The sequence below is a fragment of the Pristiophorus japonicus genome, chromosome 1, assembly GCF_044704955.1.
Source record: "Pristiophorus japonicus isolate sPriJap1 chromosome 1, sPriJap1.hap1, whole genome shotgun sequence".
NCBI lineage: Eukaryota > Metazoa > Chordata > Chondrichthyes > Pristiophoridae > Pristiophorus > Pristiophorus japonicus.
In genome coordinates, this window is record NC_091977.1 from 336,468,668 (window position 1) to 336,489,584 (window position 20,917).

The following is a 20,917-nucleotide window of genomic DNA, read 5'->3' on the forward strand; positions in this document are numbered from 1 at the left end:
GTTGCCTAAATGGGCAGAACTGGCGTAGGTGGCTGGTAATGCCCCCTTTTGAGAAAAAAACTAACCTAAAAAAAATGTAACTATGTGAGTTATGCTGGTGCAAATTGATTGGGGAAACTGGGGATTTTTAAGTTACGGCAGAAAAAGCAGCCTACTCCAAAAAAAACGGAGTGACTCCTGGCCAAAATTGAGCCCTTAATATCTCAGCCACATTTTGCATCCACCAATAAATCTTCATTTTGGTGTTTAATTGTTCCCATCACTCCTCTGACAACCATTTTACTGTTTATATGCCTATAGAAGACCTTTGGATTCTCTTTTATGTTAGCCGCCAACCGATTCTCATACTGTCTCTTTGCCCCTCTTATCTCCTTTTCCCCTTCTTCTCTGTACTTTTTATATTCAGCCTGATTCTCCCTTGTATTATCAAGCTGACATCAGTCTTAGGCCACCTTTTTCTGCTCCATCCTACTCCCTAACTCCTTCATTATCCAGGGAGCTCTGGCTTTGGTTGCCCTCCCTTTCCCCCTTATGGGAATGTACCTCGGCCGTACCCAAACCATCTCTTTAAAGCCCACCCATTGCTCCATTACGTTTCTGCCTGCCAGTCTGTCTCCAAGTTACCTAGTCCAGATCCCTTCTCAAGTCGCTGAAATTAGCCCTCTTGCAGTTAAGTATTTTTATTTTAGATTGCTCCTTGTCCTTCTCCATAATTATTCTGAAATTTAAAAAACTATGATCACTTTTCCCAAGATGCTCCCCAACTATAATATTCTCCACTCAATCCGTTTCATTCCCCACGGCTAGATCAGGGCAAGAAACATACTATTTAAGAAAATTCTCCTGAACACGTATCAGAAATTCATCCCCTTCTCTCTCTCTTTAACACAATCACTGACTCATTCAATATTGGGTAGTTAAAGTCTCCCATTATCATTAGTCTATAGTTCTTGCATCTCTCAGTACTTTATTTTTGCAAATCTGCTCTGCTATCTCCTTCCCAATATTTGGTGGCCTAAAATACACCAAGAAGCATAATAGCTAATTTATTGTTTCTCAAATCTAACCAAATAATTTCTGTCTTTGATCCCTCAAGGGCATTCTCTCTTTCTCGCATTAATATTTTCTTTAATCAAAGCTGTTACCCACCTCCTTTTTTTCCTTCCCTATCTTTCCTGAATACCTTGTACCCAGGAATATTAACAATATAATCCTGCCCTTTTTTGAGCCAGGTCTTGGTTACTCCCATTACATCAGGCAGGGTCAGCATGGATTTATGAAGGGAAGTCATGTTTGACAAATTTGCTGGAGTTCTTTGAGGATGTAACAAACAGGGTGGATAAAGGGGAAACCGTGGATGTGGTGTATTTGGACTTCCAGCAGGAATTTGACAAGGTGCCACATAAAAGGTTTCTGCACAAGATAGAAGTTCACGGGGTTGGGGGTAATATATTAGCATGGATAGAGGATTGGCTAACTAACAGAGAACAGAGATTCGGGATAAATGGTTCATTCTCTGGTTGGCAACCAGTAACTAGTGGGGACCCCAACTATGAACAATCTTTTTTAATGGCTTGGAAGAAGGGACTGAGTGTGACGTCGCCAAGTTTACTGATGATACAAAGGTGGGAGGAAAAGCAATGTATGAGGAGGACACAAAAAATCTGTGAAAGGACATAGACAGGCTAAGTGAGTGGGCAAAAATTTGGCAGATGGAGTATAATGTCGGAAAGTGTGAGGTCATGCACTTTTGCAGAAAAAAAATCAAAGAACAAGTTATTATTTAAATGGAGAAAGATTGCAAAGTGCCGCAGTACAGCAGGACCTGGGGGTACTTGCATGAAACACAAAAGGATAGTTTGCAGGTACAGCAAGTAATCAGGAAGGCCAATGGTATCTTGGCCTTTATTGCAAAGGGGATGGAGTATAAAAGCAGGGAAGTCTTGCTACAGCTATATAAGGTATTGGTGAGGCCACACCTGGAGTACTGCATTCAGTCTTGGTTTCCATATTTATGAAAGGATATACTTGCTTTGGAGGCAGTTCAAAGAAAGTTCACTAGGTTGATCCTGGGGATGAGGGGGTTGACTTATGAGGAAAGCTTGAGTAGGTTGGACCTCTACTCATTGGAATTCAGAAGAATGAGAGGTGATCTTATCGAAACGTATAAGATTATGAGGGGGCTTGACAAGGTTGATGCAGAGAGGATTGTTCCACTGATAGGGGAGACTATAACCAGAGGGCATGATCTTAGAATAAGGGGCCGCCCATTTAAACAGAGATGAGGAGAAATTTCTTCTCTCAGAGGGTTGTAAATCTGTGGAATTCGCTGCCTCAGAGAGCTGTGGAAGCTGGGGCATTGAATAAATTTAAGACAGAAACAGACAGTTTCTTAAACGATATGGGGATAAGGGATTATGGGGAGTGGGCGGGGAACTGGAGCTGAGTCCATGATCAGATCAACCATGATCTTATTGAATGGCAGAGCAGGCTCGAGGGGCCGTTTGGCCTACTCCTGTTCCTATTTCTTATATTCTTATGTTCTTATATTCCCACATGGCTATTTGCGCCTACAGCTCGCCAACCTTATTAACCACACATCATGCATTTACACAAATTTGCTCTAAACACAACTTAGACCTCTTTGTATTTTCTATGATCCCAGCTAATTCTATATTCTTTCTAACTTTAACTATCTCTCCCAGTCCTCAGTGCACCTTGTTTCTACTTTTTCAGACGACATCTTGGTGCCCAACACCCTGGAGAATTAGTTTAAACCCACCCCCATAGCACTAGCTAACCTGCCCGCAAAGATATTTGTGCCAGCTCTGTTCAGGTGCAACCCGTCCATCTTGAACAGGTTCCTCCTGCGGCAGAACGGGTCCCAATGTTCCAGGAATCTGAAGCCATCCCTCCTGCACCATTCCTCTAGCCATGCATTAACTTGCCATATTTTCCTATTTCTACTTTCATTAGTGTGTGGCACTGGGAGTAATCCAGAGATTACTACCTTTCAGGTCCTGCTTTTTAACTTCCTCCCTAGCTCCTTAAGCTCTGACTGCTGAACCTCAAACCTCTTCCTCCCTATGTTAATTCCAACATGGTCTATGACTTCTAGCTTTACCCCTCCCCCCCTCCCCCCCCCAGAATGTTTTGCACCCTCTCCGTGATGCTGCCCACCCTGGCATCAGGGAGGCTACATATCATATGGGTCACATGTTCATAGAATCATAGAATCATAAAATAGTTACAGCACAGAAGAAGGCCATTCAGCCCATCGAGCCCATGCCGGATCTCAGCAAGAGCAATTCAGTTAGCCCCATTTTCTTGCCCTTTCCCCGTCGCCCTGCATTTTTTTTTCCTTCTGATAATTATCCACTTCTCTTTTGAAAGATAAAATTGAGTCTGCCGCCACCATCCTTTCAGGCATTTTAGATCTTAACCACTCGCAGCGTAAAAAAGTTTTTTCTTATGTCACCTTTGGTTCTTTTGCCAATCACCTTATAAATCTGCATCCTTTGGTTCTCGACCCTTCTGCCAATGGAAACGGTTTCTATTTATCTACTCTGTCCAGACTCCTCATGATTTTGAACATCTCTATCAAATCTCCTCTCAATCTTCTCTGCTCCAAGGAGAACGTATCAAGGTAATTGAAGTCCCTCATTCCTGGAATAATTCTTGTAAATCTTTTCTGCACTTTCTCTAAGACCTTCACATCCTTCCTAAAGTGCGGTGCCAGAATTGCCTGTCTGTGCTCCTGACTATCGAATCCCCAATTACTACAGTATTCCTACTCTTTGCTGTACCACCTGTGCAGTCCTTTGCCTCAGGGTACCAGCCTTGGGACTGCATTCCTTTGAGGTGTTGTCACCCACAATATCAGTTTGAGAGTGCCACACTGCCTGCCTCCTCCTATCCTTCCGGGTGGCCACCCACTTGCTATTCTGAACTCTGTCTGGCTGTGGGGTGACCACTTCCTGGCACCTGCGATCCAGGACACACTCGGCCACCCGTACGCCCTGCAATGCATCCAGCTGCCTTTCAAGCTCAATAACCCTCAGCATGAATTCTAGCAGCTGGTTGCACTTTCTGCAAACATGGGCCTCCGGGAGATAGGAAGCATCCTGAAGTTCCCACATAGCGCAGGAATTGCAGACTACAAGTTGTAGCTGTCGCTCCATTCTAATTAGAAACTTAAAATAAACTCCTTAGATACAAGGTAATTATTAATATAATTGCTGTTAACTAGGTCGAAACTTCACTGCTATTTCTCTATTCGCTCCTCAAAGCGAACTAACCAAAGACTAACTCATCACTAAGTCTAGTAAGGCCTTATCCCTTGTTGGTTCTAATTCATACAGCTCCAGAAAACTGTCCTAAATACATTCCAGAAGCCACTGCTTTTAGTACTTAGCTATTCTGGTTCTTTCAGTCTGTGTGATGTTGTTCAATGGGAGAGGGGAATGTGTTGCTAAAAGGGAGGGGGCAATAGGGGAATCCCAATAAAGTACTCAGTGAGGAGTTGCTTGATATGTTGCTTAATTATGTGGGCAAATTGGAATTGCTGCTCATTGGCTGTGTGTGGGGTGGGGTAGTTCTCAATATGGTGTTTGGTTTGTGGGGACAAGGCTGTTATGTATGTAAACACTACCAATGTGTAAAATTTTCCATCAGGGGTGCAACTGTGGGAGACCCAAGGGTCACCTGCACACCCTGGGCAAGCTGGTATAAAAGGCAGACTACTATGCTGTCTCCTCACTCCGGAATTACAATAAAGAGACCACGGTCACAACAGCTTGAGCTTAAGATGTACAGTTTTGTGGAGTTATTCTAAATGTAACAATTGGCGACGAGTAACAGATCACGAACTTTCACACAGTTATGGCTGCTGTTAGTATTCTTGAGAGATTTGTTGAGGGTGATGATTGAGAAGCCTTCGTTGAGCGTCTTGACCAGTACTTCGTGGCCAACGAGCTGGAAAAGAAAGAAACCGCCGTCAAGCGCAGAGCGATTCTCCTCACCGTTTGCAGGTCCACGATATTTGGCCTCATCAAAAATCTGCTAGCACCGAAGAAACCAACAGAGAAGACATATGAAGAGCTGTGCACGCTGGTTCGGGAAAACCTCAAGCCGAAGGAGAGCATCTTCATGGCCAGGTATAGCTTTTATATGCACCACCGCTCCGAGTGCCAGGACGTGGTGAGCTATGTCGCCGACCTAAGATGCCTTGTGGGACCATGCGTATTTGCTGGATTTTTGGGGGAAGTGTTGCGGGACTTTTTCGTGCATGGAATCGGCCACGAGGTCCTTCTTCGCAAATTGTTGTCTGCCGAATCCCTAGATCTGAGCAAGGCCATCATGATAGCCCAGACTTTTATGTCCACGAACAATAACACCAAACAGATATCATTGCAGCATCGGAAATCACCGGCAAGTAATGTGCATAAAATAACGCCTTTGGCAGGCAGAACTGTACATGGCAGGGCCTAGACTTAGGATGATTCAGACCCTGCCGTGGGGCGTGAATGCGAATCCATTAGCACCATGTTGGCGCTACGGGGATAATCATCGAGCCCATCAATGTCGATTCAAGCACTACGTGTGCAAGGGCTGTGGAACAATGGGGCATCTCCAGCGAATGTGCAGACGTGCTGCGACTCACCACATGGCAGTGTCGGCAGAAGATGACCGATCCGGCGCGGATTAAGCTGAACGAGTAAGAGAGGCAACTCAACCCAAGGCTGAAGAGGAAGTGTATGGGGTCCACACCTTCACCACCAAAAGCCCTCCGATAATGTTAAAAGTCAAATTAAACGGCATTCCAGTTTCCATGGAATTGGACACGGGGGCGAGTCAGTCAATCATGAGTTAGAAGGCTTTTGAGAAACTGTGGGGCAACAAGGCACAAAGGCAAAAACTAAACGCAATCCACACCAAGCTGCACACTTACACCAAAGAGCTCATACCAGTCATTGGCAGTGCGGCAGTGAAGGTATCGTATGATGGAGCTGTGCACAATTTATCACTATGCATTTTACCAGACGATGGTCCAATGCTGTTCGGCAGAAGCTGTATAGGAAAGATCCGATGGAACGGGGACGACATCAAAACATGGTCTTTGGAGGATGACGTCTCGTGCACCCAAATTCCTGTCGTTATTCGAGCCAGGCATCAGCAACTTCGCAGGCGCCAAAGTGCAGATCCATCCAGTCCTTGATGCACGACCCATTCATCACAAGGCACGAGCATTTCTATACATGATGCGAGAGAAAGTCGAGATCGAGCTGGACATAAGATCGAGAGAAGAGCATATCACCAGTTGAGTTCAACGAGTGGGCCAGTCCAATTGTGCTGGTGTTGAAGAGTGACGGGACAGTCAGAATCTGCAGGGACTACAAGATAACGATCAACTGAGTCTCGTTACAGGACCAGTACGCACTACCCAAAGCAGATGACCTGTTTGCAACACTAGCAGGGGGGAAGTCATACACCAAGCTGGATCTAACCTCTGCTTACATGACACAGGAGCTGGCTGAACTTTAGAAAAAATTGACATGCATCAACACGCACAGAGGACTGTTCATTTCCACAGATGCCCCTTTGGGATTCGCTCGGCAGTGGCCCATCTTCCAGAGGAACATGAAGAGTCTGCTGAAATCGGTTCCGCGCACCGTAGTGTTCCAAGATGACATCTTGATCACTGGCCGCAACACCACCGAACACGTGCACAACCTGGAAGAGGTTCTCAAGTGACTGGACAGAGTGGGACTCAGGCTGAAATGCTCCAAGTGTTGTTTTCCTGGTGCCAGAGATTGAATTTCTGGGGAGAAAGATTGCGATGGACGGCATCAGACCCACGGACTTCAAGACGGAGGCCATCAAGAATGTACCCAGACCACAGAATGTGACAGAGCTGCGTTCGTTCCTGAGACTCCTCAACTATATTGGTAACTTTCTACTGGGGTTGAGCACTTTGCTGGAACCATTGCATTTATTGCTACGCAAGGGTGATGACTGGGCTTGGGGTGAATCTCAAGAGACAGCCTTTAACAAGGCCAGAAACCTGCTATGTTCTAACAAGTTATTTGTATTGTATGACTCATGTAAACGTTTAGTACTCGCTTGTGATGCATCATCTTCTACGGGTTTGGTTGTGTGTTGCAGCAAGCCAACCGGTTGCATATGCGTCCAGAAGCTTATCTATGGCTGAAAGAGCCTACAGTATGGTTGAGAAAGAAGCATTAGCATGCGTATACGGGGTTAAGAAAATGCACCAATACCTATTTGGGCTCCGATTGGAGCTCGAAACCCACCACAAGCCGATCATTTCATTGTTCTCAGAAAGCAAAGGTATTAACACCAATGCTTCATCCTGCATCCAAAGATGGGCACTAATGTTATCTGTGTATGACTATGTAATCCACCACAGACCAGGCACTGAGAACTGTGCGGATGCCCTCAGTCGGCTACTATTGCCCACCACCATGGGTGGAAATGGTGCAACCCGCAGACTTGCTCCTTGTAATGGACGCTTTTGAGAGCGAGGGGTCATCCGTCATGGCTCGCCAGATCAGGACTAGCCAGGACCCGGTGCTATCAGTAGTAAAAAGCTGCATCCTCAATGGGAGCTGGTCGGTGGTCCCAGGGGAAATGCAAGATGAAATTAAGCCGTTCCACCGACACAAGGATGAAATGTCCATTCATTCGAACTGCCTCCTATGGGGGAATCGTGTAATTTTGCGAAATAAAAGGCAGGGAATCGCTTATACGCGACCTTCACAGTACCCACCCGGGCATAGTCATGATGAAGGTTATCGCCAGGTCGCACATATGGTGGCCCGGCATTGACTCGGAATTGTAGTCATGCGTACACCAAGTGTAACACTTGCTCACAGTTGAGCAACGCACCAAGGGTCATGTCCCTCCAAACCATGATCAACGGTCCACGTACATTTTGCTGGCCCCTTTCTCGGAAAGATGTTCCTAGTAGCAGTGGATGCTTATTCTGAATGGATTGAATGTATAATAATGTCATCATGTACGTCCACTGTAACCATTGAAAGCCTCCGGGCCATGTTCGCCACCCATGGTTTGCCTGACGTGCTTGTTAGTGACAATGGACCATGGGTAAACCATTTAGGACCAAGATGAGGAGAAACATCTTCACTCAGAGAATTGTGAACCTGTGGAATTCTCTACCACAGAAAGTTGTTGAGGCCAATTCGTTAGATATATTCAAAAGGGAGTTAGTCGTGGCCCTTACGCCTAAAGGGATCAAGGGGCATGGAGAGAAAGCAGGAATGGGGTACTGAAGTTGCATGATCAGCACTGATCATATTGAATGGTGGTGCAGGCTTGAAGGACCGAATGACCTACTCCTGCACCTACTTTCTATGTTTCTAGGTTTCTATGTTTCACCAGCTCGGAATTCAACGAGTTCATGACCCGCAATGGCATCAAGCATGTCAGGTCTGCGCCGTTTAAGCTCGCATCCAATGGTCAAGCGGAACGGGTAGTCCAAACCATCAGGCAGAGCTTGAAACACGTGACGGATGGTTCCCTGCAAACCCGGTTATCTCGGATTCTGCTCAGCTACCGCACGCGACTCCACTCGATTATCAGGGTTCCCCCTGCTGAATTGCTAATTAAAAGAGCACTGAAAACCAGGCTCTCCTTAGTCCACCCAGATCTCAATGATCATGTAGAAACCCGGCGTCACCGGCATAACGTGTACCACGATCGCGCGGCTGTATCGCATAACATTGAGGTCAAATGACCCTGTGTTTGTTCTTAATTATAGTCATGGTCCCAAATGGGTTGCTGGCACTGTGTTAGCCAAGGAGGGGAATAGAGTGTTTATTCTCAAACTTTTGAATGGACAAACGTGCAGAAAGCACTTGGATCAGACCAAACTGCGGTTCACTGACAACCAAGAACAGTTTGAAGAGGACATTACTATCAGTGATCCACCCACACACACCCAACCTGCAATCAACCTCGCGGTCAACCATGAGGATGAACCCACCATGCCTGACAGTCCGATCAGACCAGCCACACCGCAGTGCAGCAATGATCCGACCGACTCACCCATGGCAGGACTTCAACTCAGGCGATCAACCCGGGAATACAGAGCTCCGGTTCGCCTCAACTTGTAAATAACTTGTACATAATACTTTGCGGGGTAATGATGTTATGTATGTAAACACTACCAATGTGTAAGACTTGCCACCAGGGGACAAACCTGTGGCAGACCCAAGGGTCACCTGCACACCCTGGGCAAGCATGTATAAAAGGCAGACTACCATGCTACCTCCTCACTCTGGAGTTGCAATAAAGAGACCAAGGCCACAACAGTTTGAGCTTAAGATGTACAGTCTTATGGAGTTATTCTAAATGTAACAAACGCAATGCACTATTGATTCAGGGGTTAGATGTACTACTCAGTCAGTGGGGGGGGTCCTGGTATTTTCTCTGGTTTTAAATTGAGTTGATAAGATTCCCTTCAGACAGATAAGACAGTGAACCACTGCTGTTTTGTAAACTGGCTTAGAGTAATGCAGAATTGATTGAGATCAAAATCTTGAAACCTGCTGTGACCAAACTCAGTGTCAGATGTACTTAAGTACTTATGTTATTGTTTATCAAAGGCTTTCAAGACAAAATCAATTTCGAGCCTCTCTGCGTAATTGAAAAAGGAATCCCGAATGGGTTCATCAAGCAGCATTGGCTTTTTTATATACTGAGATTAATCTTCTTTTTAATTAGTTCAAATTATGGGTGGTATTTGAGTTGAAGACAATGAGCGACCCTTTGTCAAAAGGAATGGTTGAAGTTTTGGGGTGAATGTTGCATGCAGAGGAGTTTGAAATGTCAGAATAATTAACTGGTTGTGTTGGAATTCTGGTAAGCTGCTCATGATTATCTTCCATTTTCTCCAAAGGGAACTTCGGACTCTGGTAATTGAAATGGTCATGGCAACTGATATGTCTTGCCACTTTCAACAACTCAAAGCTATGAAGCATTCCTTGCAGCAACCAGAGGGGTGAGTCATCGTTTGACAGTGATCACCTCTTTCAACCATCAGATTACAGCCATTTTATCTTGATGCGTTAACTACAATATATTATTTGTTCATTCTTAGCTCAAATTAAACTGCATATGCTATGATGTACACTGTTAATCACCAATTCTCCCAATGGGGTGGAAATGTACGTGCTTGAATCCCAAACTATAATATTATTTGAACTTTTCCCTGCTGAATCAACATGGTTTTATGAGAGGGAAATTGTGTTCGACAAATCTATTCATTTTAGGGTGTAACCTCCAGTTCACCAGCATAGCCATCGGCCACCTGAGGAAGAGGGTGTTCGAAGATCGGGCCCTCAAATCTGCCACCAAGCTTATGATCTTCAGGATTGTAGGGATACCCACCCTCCCGTATGGCTCAAAGATGTGGACCATATACAGTAGACACCTCAAATCGCTGGAGAAATACCACCAACGATGTTTCCGCAAGATACTGCAAATCCCCTTGGAGGACAGATGCACCAATGTTAGTGTCCTCGATCAGAGCAACATCCCCAGCTTCGAAGCACTGACCACACGTTACCAGCTCTGTTGGGTGGGCCACATTGTCTGCATGCCGGACACAAGACTCCCAAAGCAGGCACTCTACTCGGAACTCCTACACGGCAAGCGAGCCCCAGGTGGGAAAAGGAAACGTTTCAAGAATACCCTCAAAGCCTCCTTAATAAAGTGCAACATCCCCACCGACACCTGGGAGTCCCTGGCCAATGACCATCCTAAGTGGAGGAAGAGCATCCGGGAGGACGCTGAGCACTTCGAGTCTCGTCGCTGAGAGCATGCAGGAATCAAGCGCAGACTCCCCACCCACCCTTTCCTCCAACCACTGTCTGTCCCACCTGTGACAGAGACTGTAATTCCCATATTGGACTGTACAGCCACTTGAGAACTCACTTTTGGAGTGGAAGCAAGTCTTCCTCGATTTCAAGGGACTGCCTATGATGATGATGGTGATGATGATTTCAATGACTTAGATGAGGGGACTAAGTATAATGTATCCAAGTTTGCTGACAGTACAAAGCTAGGTGGGAAACAAAGCTGCGAGGAGGATGCAAAGAGGCTGCTTAAGTGATTGGGCAAGAAGTTGGGAGATGGAGTATAATGTGGGAAATTATCCACATTGGTAGGAAGAATGAAAAGCAGAATATTTAAAAAAAAGAAAGTCTTGCATTTATGTAACACCTTTCATACCCTTCAGACATTCCAAAGCCCATTACAGTCAATTAAGTATTTTTGACATGTAGTCACTGTTGTAATATAGGAAACATGGGAGCCAATTTGCACAATGCGAGTTCCCACAAACAGCAATGTGATAATGATCAGATAATCTGTTTTTGTGATGTTGATTGAGAAATTGATGTTGGCCAGGACACCGGGGATAACTCCCCTGCTTTTCTTTGAAATAGTGCCATGGGATCTTTTACATCCACCTGAGAGGGCAGACGAGGCCTCGGTTTGACCTCTCATCCAAAAGCCAGCGGGACGAAATTCGGAGCGCCCGTTCGGGGGCGGTAACCCTCACAAGGAGGGACTTTCTGCACCCGGCACAGAATTCCAGCCCGTGACCAAAATTGGGGTCATCAGCTCTGACAGTTGTGGAGCGCAATGTTGGGCACTCCACTTCCTGTCGGGGCCGGCTCGATGTCACTACCGGGCGAAAGTCAGATCGCGACGTGGCCTCTCCACGTAGCACTGACGTGTTCCAAGGGCCCTCCTCTTCCGTTAAAGGGGAGGGCACGCTGCGAGCTCTGCAGGGTTTTCAGAGGCTTACACTAGGCCACCGGGGATGCGGGGTGCCGTGGCCGCAGCCCAGAACTGAAGCAGAGTGCCCGTGAGGATTGCGCTGACATTGCCCAGGACAGTCTCACGGGGCTGCCCAATTTCTTCCACGGGTGAAAACGGGCCTCCGTGGGGCGAAATGAGATCGTGTAGTTCCTGCAGCGCTACTGGTTCTGTGGCTCCGGTAACTCCCGCACAATTTGCGGGAGCTGGTAGGTCCCCCCCCCCCCATGCCAGAAGCGCTTATGGGAGGAGCACAGCAGGGGAACTTTGCCCCAGCACCTCTAGCAGTGCAGTACTCCCTCAGTACTGCACTGGAGTGTCAGCCTAGATTTTTGTTCTCAAGCCTCCGGAGTGGGACTTGAACCCACAACCTTCTGACTTAGAGTTGAGAGTGCTACCCACTGAGCCAGGTCTGACACAAAGGTGAGAGATGAGTAAATGTTGGTATTCAGAAGGGTTTTTGGGTCCTTGTACATGAATCATAGAAAGTTAACTTGTGGGTACAGCAAACAATTAGAAAGGCAAATGATCCGTTAGCCTTTATTGCAAGGGGGCTGGATTGAAAGAGTAAGGAAGTCTTGCTGCAATCATATAGAGCTCTGGTGAGATCACATCTGGAGTACTTTATACAGTTTTGGTCTCCTGACCTAAGGAAGGATATACTTGCCTTAGAAGGAGTGCAACAAAGGTTCCCTAGATTGATTGCTGAGATGAGAGACCTGTTTTATAAGAAGATATTGAGTAGCATATTCTCTAGAGTTTAGAAGAATGAGAGGTGATCTCACTGAAATGTATTACATTCTTAGTGCTTGACAGAATAGATGCTGAGAGGCTGTCTCCCCTGGCTGGAGAGTCTCAGGATAAGGGCATTTAATACTCAGCTGAGGAGAAATTTCTTTAATCATAGGGTTGTGAATCTTTGGAATTCTCTACGCTAGGGGCTGTGGTTACTCAGTTGATGAGTATATTGAAGACTGAGATCTATAGATTTGAATCAAGGGATATGGGGATAGGGCAGGAATGTGGAATTGATGTAGATGTTCAACCATACTACTACTTTTGTACGATGAGAGAAATGTATAATGGAATGTCTAGTTTGGCTATCCATTCAAATGACCCCTAGGATGCCAGGCAGAGAAATGAACTGCCTCCCGCAACAGATCTTAGTGCGCAGGTTGTTGTGTGTGTACCATGTTCTGGGACTCTTGGCCACAGTCGCACTTCCAGTTTGTGTAAATATTTGCACACATTGTTCTGTAGCAGGACAGTGTCTGCTGTTAGTTAGATGCCCCCTGCAACCTTTAGAACATAAGAACATAAGAATTAGGAACAGGAGTAGGCCATCTAGCCCCTCGAGCCTGCTCCGCCATTCAACAAGATCATGGCTGATCTGGCCATGGACTCAGCTCCACTTACCCGTCCGCTCCCCATAACCCTTAGCTTCAAACATTTTTGCCCACATAGTTGTGAAAGTGCGAGCTGATAGTGCAGGCAGGGCATTAGTGACATGAGTGAACAGGACAACCAACTGTCTATCACCTTAAGCAATCAGACTGAAGGGTTGATGAAGGATTGAGAAGGAAGTGTCAATTAGAGTGGGGGAATTCAATGTCAAATCAAGAAACAGAAATAAAGAGAAGGAAAGAAAGACTGGATTAAGAGAGAGAGAAAATTAATCAAAGAAAAGTAAAATTTGATATTTTTAAAATCGTCAACAACAATTATTATCTGAAGGAATATTTGTAACATTTAATTTTCAGAGAGGTTGATTGGCAGTAATTATCAATTATTATGCTGTTAAAAGGATACCTGCGCTTGAAATGACAAGATTTAACTTTCTGTGACAAGTTTTGTTTGTATCTACCCTGCAAATACGGCAACTTCACGCCATTCAATGCATTTCATTGGTGAGGCAGTCAGCAAGATGCTGTTTTCCTGAAGGTAATGGTGGAGCAGCACAACTCGGACAACAACTTTTGGATATTTGCATGTAACCACGTATCTGCTCCTTGCCTGAAATTGCTGTGCCCTTTATGGACTCGCTATTATTTTTAACAGAAAAATCTGACCCAATAACTATTTGTGGATGATGTCTATCTAAATTTTGAAATCGGTTCCTAATGTAAAATTAGGCAATTTTATGTGCAAAAGATCTTTTAAAATAACATATAACAGTGAAGGATGTGGACTGTGGGGTTAATGTTGTAATTTGACACTCCCGATGCAGACCTTTGTGCGATGGGAGCCCATGGCATGTTTTCAGACACAGAGGTCAGGATCACGTATTGCATGTATTATTTCCACTGATTGAATTTCTGATGTGTGTTCTCATCATCAATCAAAAAATGATTGCAAACATTTGTCACTTAATCTGTGCCGTCCATACTGATTTGGCAATTGCCTGAGGCTGATACCTTCTATCATCACTATGTTGATTTGTAGGATTGACAAATCAAAGGCCTTCTCACTGATGCTGCACGCTGCTGATATCAGTCATCCAGCTAAAACCTGGGACCTTCATCATCGCTGGACCATGGCACTGCTGGAGGAATTCTTCAGGCAGGTAATAACTTTATTCAGCTGAGATTACAAAGCATCAAAATGACCAACAGTTGCTCTTAAGTTCTAATGTTACTGAGAGTGATTTTGATGTTTGCAGAAGAACCCTAAGGGATGCTAATTTATAAATATTTGGTAGATTTAATGAGTTAACATTCCTGACGCAGAGATTTAGACACCAGCAGCGCTGGTTGGAATATTGTATTTGCAGACTAGCGGCATGAAGGTTCGCAAGCCTACTGGATAGTTTTGGTAGATTCCCAAAGCTATTTATGCATTCACATGAGAAACTATTGTTGTTTGATTACAGTCCTTCATTTCATCTTATTCCAGGGTGACAAAGAGGCCAAACTGGGGCTTCCTTTCTCTCCACTCTGTGATCGCAATTCAATCTTGGTTCCTCAGTCCCAAATGGGTAAGACACTCTTTATTACAGAGGATTCATTTATCAAATTATGGTCAAATTTAACATGGGACATTCTAAAGTACTTGGATGTGCACTTGAAGTGCCATAACCTACAAGGCGATGGACCAAGAGCTGGAAAGTGGAATTAGGCTGGAAAGCTCTTTCTTGGCCGGCACATACATGATGGGCCGAATGGCCTCCTTCTGTGCTGTAAATTTCTATGATTCTGTGTTATAACATAATTTAAGGCATGGACCCTGTCTATGTTTAAATATATGCAGTGTTAATCAAGAAACTTCGCCCTACTTGGTTGTCTCCAAGATCAGCAGCAAGAGCCTGGGCTGGAGTTGGTTGGGGGTGGGTTCTATTTCCATATCACTATGGTGGAGGAGTGGAACAACAGCTGACAAAAATCCCCTTTGATCCTCTGGCACGATGATATTTGATGTTTGAAAAATATCCACCATCAAAATGGAAAACTAAGATTTATTACAGTAATGATCAAAACAAAATCAAAATAATAAGAAGGCAGAACTCTAGAGAACCTTGGAGAAAAATATATATTCATGGTTGCCAGCCAGCGTGAAGATGAAAATTTTGGTGAATTTAAATGTTATAATGTTGACTTTGTCTTGTTCAAGGGTCATGGTTTGTTTTCCCGTAGATTTTGGTTGGTACTGCAGGCAGGTGTGTTATATACAGATTGTCTTTGCCTGAGTATGTACAGTGGGACTATCATCTAATTTACTGGTGTTGGCTGCAGCTGTTAATGTGGTTATGCAAAGGTGAGAAACCAGAACTGATGTTCCTGGACAAGTGAACAAAATGTTTGGTGGATTGCAAGAGAGAACCTTTGGTAATGCTACACTGCCTAAGGCTTTTCCTTCACACAAATGTTCAGCATGCTCACTCTAAGTTTGTCTCCCTCCTATTTCAATAGAGGTGTTAATCCAATTATTTAAAATGGTTTAAAGTCTCCATGAAAATAGAACAGAAATGAAGGTCAAGAGACCACTTTAAAAGGGGAAATTCTTTGGCCAAGTGCTCCCAATGAGGAATGGGAAGCACATCGTGGGTGCACAGCCCATCATTTTCTGCCCGTTAATTTTGTTCCCCCTGTCAGTGCTGGAGAGGGAATCACCCCTCCGTGCTTATACAACAGCAATGCTGTCATTATTCAATGTGGCACTCGGCGTAGTGGTAACCATCAAGGCAGTCGAGGCCTATGTCCAATCACAGCCCGCAGCTTCACACTCATAATTCTCAACTGTGCATCTCCTGAAATTTGGCAAGGCCTTCATGGCAAGCTGCCAACTGAAGGCTTCAAATTTCCTTGTAGGAAGATGTGGAAAATCAGCTGATAAGTCATCATGGAATCCCAACAAAAGCAGATTCTACACTAAATTGCAGGCTGTTCTGAGCAGAAATAATCTTACCCATCCTCCTCAACCCATAAATTAGCACAATCCAATCCTGCTGTCTCAACCATTTGGATGATGGGGTTCGAGCGTTCTCCATTAGATTTATGTGGATGGTTGGACATTAAATGACTGGCAGAATACTAACTGCATTGGAGCTTCAACAGGATGTGAGTCTGCCCCTGCAGTTCTCCTGAGTCCGTTGCATCTCAGTTATTACATTACATAGAAACATAGAAAATAGGTGCAGGAGTAGGCCATTTGGCCCTTCGAGCCTGCACCACCATTCAATAAGATCATGGCTGATCATGCAACTTCAGTACCCCATTCCTGCTTTCTCTCTATACCCCTTGATCCCTTTAGCCGTAAGGGCCACATCTAATTCCCTTTTGAATATATGTAACGAACTGCCTCAACATCTTTCTGTGGTAGAGAATTCCACAGGTTCACAATTCTCTGAGTGAAAAGTTTCTCCTCATCTTGGTCCTAAATGGCTTACCCCTTATCCTTAGACTGTGACCCCGGTTCTGGACTTCCCCAACATCGGGAACATTCTTCCTGCATCTAACCTGTCCAATCCTGTCAGAATTTTATATGTTTATATGCAATCCCTTCTCATTCTTCTAAATTGTAGTGAATCCAAGCTTTCTTCATTGTCAGTCCTGCAATCCCGGGACTCAATCTGGTGAACCTTCGCTGCACTTCCTCAATAGCAAGAGTGTCCTTCCTCAAATTAGGAGACCAAAACTGCACACAATACTCAAGGTGTTGTCTCACCAAGGCCCTGTACAACTGCAATAAGACTTCCCTGCTCCTATACTCAAATACCCTTGCTATGAAGGCCAGCATGCCATTTGCTTTCTTTCCTGCCTGCTGTACCTGCATGCCTACCTTCAATGACTGATGTACCATGACACCCAGGTCTTGTTGCACCTCCCCTTTTACTAATCTGTCACCATTCAGATAATAATCTGCTTTCCTGTTTTTGCCACCAAAGTGGATAACCTCACACTTAACCACATTATACTGCATCTGCCATGCATTTGCCCACTCACCTAACTTGTCCATGTCCGCCTGCAGCCTCCTAGCATCCTCCTCACAGCTCACACTGCCACCCAGCTTAGTGTCATCTGCAAACTTGGAGATATTACATTCAATTCCTTTGTCTAAATTATTAATGTATATTGTAAATAGCTGGAGTCCCAGCACTGAACCCTGCGGCACCCCACTAGTCACTGCCTGCCATTCTGAAAAGGACCCGTTTATTCCCACTCTTTGCTTCCTGTCTGCCAACCAGTTCTCTATCCACGTCAATACATTATCCCCAATACCATGTGCCTTCATTTTGCACACTAATCTCCTGAGTAGGACCTTGTCAAAAGCCTTTTGAAAGTCCAAATACACCATACTCACAGGTTCTCCCTTATCCACTCTACTAGTTACATCCTCAAAAAACTCTAGAAGATTTGTCAAGCTTGATTTCCCTTTCATAAATCCATGCTGACTTGGACAGATCCTGTCACTGCTTTCCAAATGCGCTGATATTATATCTTTAATAATTGATTCCAGCATTTTCCCCACCACTGATGTCAGGCTAACGGGTCTATAATGTCCTGTTTTCTCTCTCCCTCCTTTTTTAAAAGATGGGGTTACATTAGCTACCCTCCCATCCATAGGAACTAAACGAGAGTCCATGGAATGTTGGAAAATGACCACCAATGCATCTACTATTTCTAGGGCCACTTCCTTAAGTATTCTGGGATGCAGACTATCAGGTCCTGGGGATTTATTGGCCTTCAGTCCCTTCAATTTCCCTAACACCATTTCCTGACTAATAAAGATTTCCCTCAGTTCCCCCTTCTCGCTTGACCCTCGGTCCCCTAGTATTTTCAGGAGGTTATTCGTGTCTTCCTTAGTGAAGACAGAGCCTAAGTATTTGTTCAATTGGTCTGCCATTTCTTTGTTTCCCATTATTAATTCACCTCATTCTGACTGCAAGGGACCTACATTAGTCTTCACTAATCTTTTTCTCTTCAAATATCTACAGAAGCTTTTGCAGTCAGTTTTTATGTTCCCTGCAAACTTACTCTCCTACTCTATTTCCCCCCTCCTAATTAAACCCTTAGTCCTCCTCTGCTGAATTCTAAATTTCTCCCAGTCCTCAGGTTTGCTGCTTTTTCTGGCCAATTTATATGCCGCTTCCTTGGATTTAACACTTTCTTTAATTTCCCTTGTTAGCCATAGTTGAGCCACCTTCACTTTTTTATTCTTATGCCACACAGGGATGTACAATTGTTGTCGTTCACCCATGTGATATTTAAATGTCTGCCATTGGCTATCCACCATCAACCCTTTAAGTATCATTCTCCAATCTATCCTAGCCAATTCACGTCTCATACCGTCGAAGTTTCCTTTCTTCAAGTTCAGGACCCGAGTCTCTGAATTAACTGTGACTCTCTCCATCTTAATGAAGAATTGTACCATATTATGGTCACTCCTCTCCAAGGGGCCCAGCATGACCAGATTGCTAATGAATCCTCTCTTGTTACACAAGACCCAGTCCAAGATGGCCTGCTCTCTAGTTGGTTCCTCAACATATTGGTCTAGAAAACCATCCCTTATACACTCCAGGAAATCCTCCTCCACAGAACTGCTACCAATTTGGTTAGCCCAATCATTATGTAGATTAAAGTCACCATGATAACTGCTGTACCCTTAATGCATGCATCCCTAATTTCCTGTTTGATGCCATCCCCAACCTCCCGACTACTGTTTTGTGGTCTGTACACAACTCCCATTAATGTTTTCTGCCCTTTGGTGTTTCACAGCTCCACCCATATAGATTCCACATCATCCACGGTAATGTCCTTCCTTACTATTGCGTTAATCTCCTCTTTAACAAGTAATGCTACCCCACCTCCTTTTCCTGCCTGTCTGTCCTTCCTGAATATTAAATACCCCTGGATGTTGAGTTCCCAGCCTTGGTTACTCTGGAGCCATGTCTCCGTAATCCCAATTACATCATATCCATTAACAGTTATCTGCGCAGTCAATTCATCCACCTTGTTATGAATGCTCCTTGCATTGAGACTCAGAGCCTTCAGGCTTGTTTTTTTTAATACTCTTTTTGTCCTTTTAGAATTATGTTGTAATGTGGCCCTTTTTGATTTTTGCCCTTGATTTCTCTGCCCTCCACTCTTGCTTTTCTCTTTTCTACCTTTTGCTTCTGCCCCCTTTTTTACTTCCCTCTGCCTCCCTGCATAGATTCCCATCCACCTGCCTTTTTAGTTTAAACCCTCCCGAATAGTACGAGCAAACACTCCACCTAGGACATCGGTACCGGTCCTGCCCAGGTGCAGACCATCCGGTTTGTACTGGTCCCACCTCCCCCAGAACCGGTTCCAATGTCCCAGAAATTTAAATCCCTCCGCTTTGCACCATTCCTCAAGCCACGTATTCACCTGAGCTATCTTGCAATTCCTACTCTGACTAGCACATGGCACTAGTAGCAATCCTGAGATTACTACCTCTGAGGTCCTACTTTTTAATTAGCTCCTAGCTCCCTAAATTCAGCTTGTAGGACCTCATCCCGTTTTTTACCTATATCGTTGGTACCTATATGTACTATGACAGCTGGCTGTTCACCCTCCCCCTCCAGAATGCACTGCAGTTGCTCCGAGACATCCTTGACCTTTGCACCAGGGAGGGAACATACCATCCTGGAGTCTCATTTGCGGCCGCAGAAATGCCTATCTATTCCCCTTACAATAGAATCCCCTATCACTATAGCTCTCCCATTCTTTTTCCTGCCCTCCTGTGCAGAAGAGCCACCCCTGTTGCCATTGATTTGGCTGCTGCTGTCTTCCACTGATGAGCCATCTCCTGCAACAGTACCCAAAGTGGTGTATCTGTTTTGGAGGGAGATGACTGCAGGGGACCCCTGCACTACTTTCCTTCCACTGCTCTGCCCTGATGGTCACCCATTCCCTATCTGGCTGAGTAACCTTTGCCTGCGGTAAGACCAACTCACTAAACGTGCTATTCACGACATCCTCAGCATTGCGGATGCTCCACAGTGAATCTATCCGCAGCTCCAGTGCCGCAATGCAGTCTGTCAGGAGCTGCAGCTGGATACACTTTCTACACATGCAGTTAGTGTCCCTGACTTCCCACATAACACAGGAGGAGCATAACATGGGTCTGGGCTCTCCTGCCATGACTTAACGCTTAAATTAACATAATTGGTAACAATACAAAAGGTTTCTTACTGATAAAAAAAGAAAAAGAAAAAGATTAAATACTCACCAATCCACCAGCTAATGACTTACCCGCTTGGCTGCGACGTCACACTTCAATTTCTTTTTGCTTCTTTGTTTACCTTCTGCTACCTTACTAAAGCAAAATACTGCAAATGCTGGAATCTGGAATAAAAACAGAAAATGCTGGAAATACTCAGCAGGTCAGGCAGCATCTGTGGAAAAGAAGCAGAGTTAAAGTTTCGGGTCAATGAGCAGTTGACTGGAGGCTGACTCACTCGGTGAGGGAAAGAAAAGCAAAGGGACAATTATCCCAGGGCACTTTTAGTAGCTGGTTAGAGTAGCTTTGGCAGTGCCTGTCTTTGGGCAAAAACAAACAATGTATCCATTGAAATGTGATGAATCAGTGAGAC

General features: G+C 44.8%; 1 protein-coding gene across 1 annotated transcript in view; it reads left to right on the forward strand.

Annotated features, from left to right (window-relative positions):
- Nucleotides 1-20,917, forward strand: part of LOC139264731 (dual specificity calcium/calmodulin-dependent 3',5'-cyclic nucleotide phosphodiesterase 1A-like) — a 1,390,883-nt gene that overhangs the window by 1,128,079 nt on the left and 241,887 nt on the right. Inside the window, exons 11-13 of the mRNA XM_070881778.1 lie at nucleotides 9,941-10,042; nucleotides 14,308-14,428; nucleotides 14,758-14,839. Of these exons, the coding sequence (XP_070737879.1) occupies nucleotides 9,941-10,042; nucleotides 14,308-14,428; nucleotides 14,758-14,839 (305 nt within the window). The remainder of the gene's footprint in view (nucleotides 1-9,940; nucleotides 10,043-14,307; nucleotides 14,429-14,757; nucleotides 14,840-20,917) is intronic.